The sequence below is a fragment of the Alosa pseudoharengus genome, unplaced genomic scaffold, assembly GCF_046254945.1.
Source record: "Alosa pseudoharengus isolate Yale_2024_CS ecotype anadromous, Long Island Sound unplaced genomic scaffold, YU_APseudo_1.1 YU_APseudo_1.1_scf_1, whole genome shotgun sequence".
Lineage (NCBI taxonomy): Eukaryota > Metazoa > Chordata > Actinopteri > Clupeiformes > Clupeidae > Alosa > Alosa pseudoharengus.
The window spans coordinates 45,910,636-45,916,664 of NW_027468564.1; the positions used below are offsets into that span (position 1 = coordinate 45,910,636).

The 6,029-nt window shown below is 47.8% G+C and overlaps 1 protein-coding gene across 1 annotated transcript in view; it reads right to left on the bottom strand.

Annotated features, from left to right (window-relative positions):
- Positions 1–2,456: 2,456 nt before the first annotated feature.
- LOC143130294 (inositol 1,4,5-trisphosphate receptor-interacting protein-like) overlaps positions 2,457–6,029 on the bottom strand; it is a 3,848-nt gene continuing 275 nt past the window's right edge. The window contains exon 2 of the mRNA XM_076289976.1: positions 2,457–5,297. Within this exon, the coding sequence (XP_076146091.1) occupies positions 3,067–5,283 (2,217 nt within the window). The 5' untranslated portion in view covers positions 5,284–5,297 and the 3' untranslated portion in view covers positions 2,457–3,066. The remainder of the gene's footprint in view (positions 5,298–6,029) is intronic.

Sequence of the window (6,029 nt, forward strand, 5' to 3'; positions counted from 1 at the left end):
ATTGATATTCTCTCTGTGGTCAAACTTGATTCCTTGCTGTTAATCTGTGCCTTCTCATTTGTAGATAAATGGGAGCCGCTCAAGCCTAGTCACAGCTTTACCATTGGCAAGCCGATGTATTTTGCGGTCAAAGTGCCACCAACCAACTGCGCCGAGCGGACCTACATCAACCAGTGCTTCATCACTCCCACCAGTGATGCCAACGCCAACCCCAGATATACTGTGGTTGACAACAATGGGTATGACCATCAGAACTCGCCCATCCATTATTGCCCACAATAAGATTCTCCTTGCTGCCTTCAAATGTATCTTTCATGTCCTGTTTACTTGGCCTTTTGCGTCCCTGTACAGATGCATGGTGGACAGCAAAGCAAGTACAAGCTCCAAATTCATTCCACATGCCGATAAGACCACTTTAAGATTTTCTATCGGGGCATTTGTCTTCAGGGACTCTGCTGTGCTGCCTACAGGAGGATGGGTAAGATTCTGAAAATTGTAGCCTACGGGCTTGGGTTTGTTAATCTGTGTTCATATATATATATATATATATAGCTATAATGTTGTGCCTTCTGATTCCAGGCTCTCTACCTGCATTGTGAAATCATTGAAGGACCAGTGACCCCCAGCCCTAGTCTGAAGTCCTGCACCTATGACAAGGGCACTAAAAAGTAAGGCTAATCACCATCTCCAGTATTCACTTGCTGAATTTCCAAACTAACAAAGGTGTCCAATAACATGGGGATAAACCGGAGTATACAATGAGTTCATGGACGTTCTCTAAACATTTATTATTCCCCCCCCCCCCCCATTTCTTTTGCCTTTCTTCCCTTTCCCTCCTTTCTGTCCATCTCGTTCTCTGACAGGTGGACGGAGCTCTATGATAATACGGCCTCTGTGTGCTCCTGCTGTGAGGCCACATGCCCCTCTGCTGTGCCGGCAGGTGAGTGGGACGCCTATACTGTTGCTATGGGGAGGTCCTCTGAGGACGGAGCTCTACCCATTACCGCTTCACATTTGTTTCTCAGGCGGTGATTCTGAAAGTTAAGGTCATGGAGTTAGTTTGCTAATTGTGTGTTTTTACACTAGTGTAGTGGGTCCATACTCGAGTAGAGTTCAGTACGCCATCTCAGAACTGCAGGAAGTTAACGGCTATTTTTTAAACCAGTCTGGGTCTCTGCTCTTTGAGGCCTAGTCTACCTGGTTCTTCAGGGGGACGAAGTATAGAGAGAAATAGTGGCTAGAAGTACCTGGACATGCAGTTGGAATAGGTTGAAGGGGAAGTTTGTAAGCTGTGGATTTCAACATGCTTCTATAAAGTCTGTCATGGTTTGCAAAATCTGGCCTGCTGAGACTAAGGTTGAAATTGTTTTGGCCTGAGCTAACATTATCATATTAGCATTGTTGTTTTTTTTGTTCCCCAGACTCCAGGAAAATGGTCTCTAGTGACCCGTGGAAGTTGGGTATGCCATCTGAACAGCGGATTGAGAAGGCCGCGGTTGTTCCAGACCTCACAGAGGCAGACTACTCGGTCGATGGATTTGAAAAGTACTGAGGCAGTTAATATCCTGAAGGACCAACTTGTGGAAGTTGAAATAAAATATGTTTTTACATTCATATTTTTGTCTGTATATTTTATCTCCATTTGTCTTGCATAAATAACCAGCCCACCCAGCTGTAGTGACCATGCCTCCCATACCAATTCTGCCCCCTCAGTTCTGTTATCCTTTTGCAAGCCCACTGTACACTACCATTCAAGTTCAGGCTCCTTTTTGGTGTCATTGTGTTTACTCCATGGTGCCAATGGAGGTTTCTTTGACCAGGACAAAGTTTGAACGACACAATTATTTCCATTAGAAATCAAATTTTTTTAATTTCTTACTCAAAATCATATAGCCTAGAAATCTAGAGGCACCCTAGCAACTCTCCGTTGGCTTGCGAGCTGGAAAAATTAAACTTCGATATGGCCAATCACATCGTGTATAGCGACGTTAGGCGGGCTTAACATAATGATTGATGGCAGATCGCGTTGCAATTGTTTGGCTTGAATTCCCTGCTACTTGAAAACAAAGAAGATGGATGTTGGTGTTGGCAAACAGCGTGACATGAGTTAAGCTTTTTTGTAAGTTGGCAAAAGTTTGAACTAGCCCACTAGCTCCGCTGGTGGGAAAACGCATGGGACTCATAGCGCTGTCCTATTGCGTGCAGAGGTAGTTTGAAAGACAACCAATTATCCCGCCCCTCGGACTGAGCACTGCCAACGGTGAGTGCCCAGACCCTACATTTTAATGTGGGTCTGGCTCGTCAAACTACAAATCATACTCTTCATTTCTAGGTGGCCCCCACCACACATGCATGCACATGCAAACACACTAAGTTTGTGCATGCTTTGCAAGAAATGCAAAACGGTCTTCGGATAAGTGCAATAATATAGTTAGATCATCCATTTCATCCAACAGTATAATTTAACATCAACCTTTATTTTAAAATATTTACAGCTGAATACAACAGTTTACTTTATCCCCATTGTAATAGTGGTTCTGAGGTTTTTTTGTTTGAATCATTGCATCTATTAATAAAATAAAGCCTTCAATTTGATGTCAGTTTAAAAACTATTTTTATTAAATGACAATCACAAATTCAGTGGATGTCAATATGGGTTTTTATAATGTACCTTGTTTCAATGTTCTCTATGCTGTCTATGCAGTGTGGTTTTAATAAGGGCAGGGTTTTCTGCTGGTTTCACAAAGGCCACATCCAATTCTTCCTTGTCCTTGTCTAGCCATGACATTTTAAAGGTTTAGGCACATCAATAAAGGATGAATGAAACGGTTACCATTTTTAAAGTAGATTTTACAACTGGGTATGGTATTTTGTTTGGAACTAGAAATACTGTTTTTAGAGTGATGCCAAGCTTACATACACTGATACATTAATCTTCTCACTCATGTAAATATGACACTGTAGAGATGTATTGACAACACTGAAGTTGGAGCCTGACTTGTCAACCCAACATTGGGCTTAACACGCACAGTTCACAATTTGGCCAGTCTTTGTCTAAATCACTTTTTATGAGCTGGAATCCACCTTCTTTGGAACGTTCATATACTCCTGTATCAGCACGGGCATATTCCGCAGCATTTCCTCAAAGTGCTGGACAGTTCTGGTGTACAGCCGTCCCTGACTCAAGAGCGGCTGTAAAACATTAATGGGCTTTGACTGACACATGTTTGCGGGGAGCCCGAGCTCCGGTGGGACCAGTGGGTTGCCGACGAGAGCGTGACTCAGCCATCTCTTCTGCAGGCGGCTCTTGAGGAGGTCCAGCGCGTCCCGCAGTCGGCCGGCCAGGTGCTCCGGGCCCCATTCCGACGGCGCCTTGTCCAGCAGCAGGTGCAGCAGGGCCGTCTTGAGGTGGTGGCTGGAGAGGCCGCTCTCGCCGGTGAGCCCGGCTTGTTTCTTGTTGAGGAAGGACAGGATCCGCAGGCAGCGGAGGTGGCAGGCGTTGGGCGGGAGGCGCCGGCCGAGGTGCCCGAGTAGGCTTTTCTCGTAGCGGGCGAACGACAGCGGCCACTGCTGGGCCTCCACCGGTGCGCCGTCCTTCCTCTTCGGGACGACGACGTAGGAGACCAGACACACGTCCGTGTCCTCGCACTTCACCACGGGCGTGACGTTGAAGTGGACCGCCTTCCCCGAACGGAACCGGACGCGCAAAGCCCCCGGCGATTCCCGGCTCTGGAACGTCAGCTCCAGCTCGTACTTGTGCGACATCTGCTCCCAGGCTTTGCGCACGGCTGACCGGAACCACTTGGCCACGTCGGTTCTGGACAGGTAAGGGCTGTTCTCACAGCACAAGGGTGCGTCTATGGCATCTGCGACCTCACCATTTTTCTCCTCCATTTTCTCATGGGTATGAAGAAGGCACAGCATATCGTTGTCTTCGCCGGTCTGACCGCATGGGCATCCATTGGCAGTGCCTCGTCCACCTTCACGCACCTTCACCCTCCCGTATCCCGAGCGCACCTCGGACTTGGTGTGTCCGTCCTGGTCAGTCGACAGCTGGGCTTCGAAGCTGTACGGCTGGCGGGGGGAGACGGGCACCCAGAGGTCACAGGTCAAGGTCCTCCCCGTGCACCAGGCCTCGTAGAGGCTGCCCACCTCGATGAAGTCGTCCACCTCCATGTCGGCTCGGTCACCCGACGTCTCCCGGATGGCGGCCAGGAGGTCGTCCACGAAGCCCTCCACGAACTCGCGCACCCGCTGGCTCTCGTGGGGGGGCACGTGGACGTAGTGGTCGTAGAAGCCCGTCAGAGTCTCCCGATCTGGGACGGAGATCTCGGCCGAGACGTGGCGGGCGGCCTGGGGGTCGTGGTTTTTTGGCGCTTGGGGCATTTCCTGGTCCCGTGACTTGCCTCTCAGGCAACTGTAGAGGAAGGCGATAACGGAGAATGCGTTGAGATACCACATGTAATCAGTGCTATCAGTGGAGGTTTGACTTTGTCTAGGTTTTGTCTGTGACCCTATCCCCACATCGCTATCTAGTTGCTTCTCTGTACGTCCAGGGTCACTAAGGTCAAACTGAGATGGTTGCTTCTCTGTTTCTGACCATTTGTCACCACTATGAGATGCAACTTGGTCGTCAGATGCTTTCGAGTTCACGTCAGGGTCACTAAGATCAGAGTGAGACAGGTGTGCCTCTTCCTCTGCCTCATGGCTCACCTCATTTTCAGACAGAATGGCTTCAGGCACGTCTACCCCACCCTCTGCCAGTGTTCTATTCTTTGACTCTGGTTCTGGTTCTATTCTTGACTCTGGTTCTGGTTCTTGAGGGGCACGATGTTGATGTGCAGTGACAACTTCCTGCTGTGGGGAGTGCTCCTCGCTGACACCTGACGGCTCTTCATTCTCTGACTGGACTGCGTCTTCTGCGTCGGGATATTCCTTGGGGGGTGGCTCAGGCGTCTTCGTCTCCGTCTCGCCCTCCGTGAAACGGTTCTCTTTCAGCGACGACTCTCCCACCTGCAACTCAGGCTGGTGTGGCTCCGAACCCTTAATCTGCCCCAAATCCTGGTCCCCTGCTTGCAGGACGGAGCGACTCTCCCGGTGGTCCTTCGATGTCGTGGCCTTGATGACCGCCCCTGGTTCTGCCACCAGGTTGGCGCCTTCCTGTTCCAACTGCCCCTCGCGCAACCTCATGCTGGTGATGATGTCATCATCGTGCTCAGGAACGTTGGTGTGATCCTTCTGCAAGATCAAGCCTGCCACCAGCACCAACAGACGCAAATGCATCCTTGTGGGATCTTCTACAAATACAGAGGAACACAGAGTAATGGTGATAGCAGGGTTATTATAGTTACCGGTTGGTTGCTATACAACTTTCTCCCATTCAGTTTGAATTCTTGAGAAACACTGGCCTACTAAATAAAACAAAATAAAAATTAAACTGAAACAAGAGCATTCTGCAAAACTTAAACTAAACTCAAACTTTTGCACTTGTAAAACTAACTGAAACTAAACTTAGATCAAAAACCAAACTGAAATACTAAATAAGAATGAAAAACAATGAAAAGCTAAAAGCTAATAACTCTGCTGTCTAGCAGGTCAAGTCATTTACCAGACACTATTACTGTCCACTGTTTGAATACCCAATCAGGATAATTATACGATCGGGATGATTATAAACATTTCACTGAGACACTGAAGTGAGACAGCTGTAGCCTACTGTCTATGCAGTGTGGTGCATTCAAGAGGAATAGTGGTTTGACTGAAATAGGCAAGCTACAGTCCCAAATGAATTGTATTCTGTCAGACAATTATTGTTCAAATGTCAACCAACATGGAAACATTCGTTAAAAGCAGCCATGTTTAATAAGGTCTGTGGACTGTGTTGCAATAAAACAGGAGAGATATTTGATAATCTTGCCTTTGCAATATCTAACTGTGTTGAAATTGAGGGTGGAGAAAAAAAGTTGCATCACCTCGAATGGCCTTCAAAGACAGATACACAGTTTATACACAATTAGAACAGTCAGTGT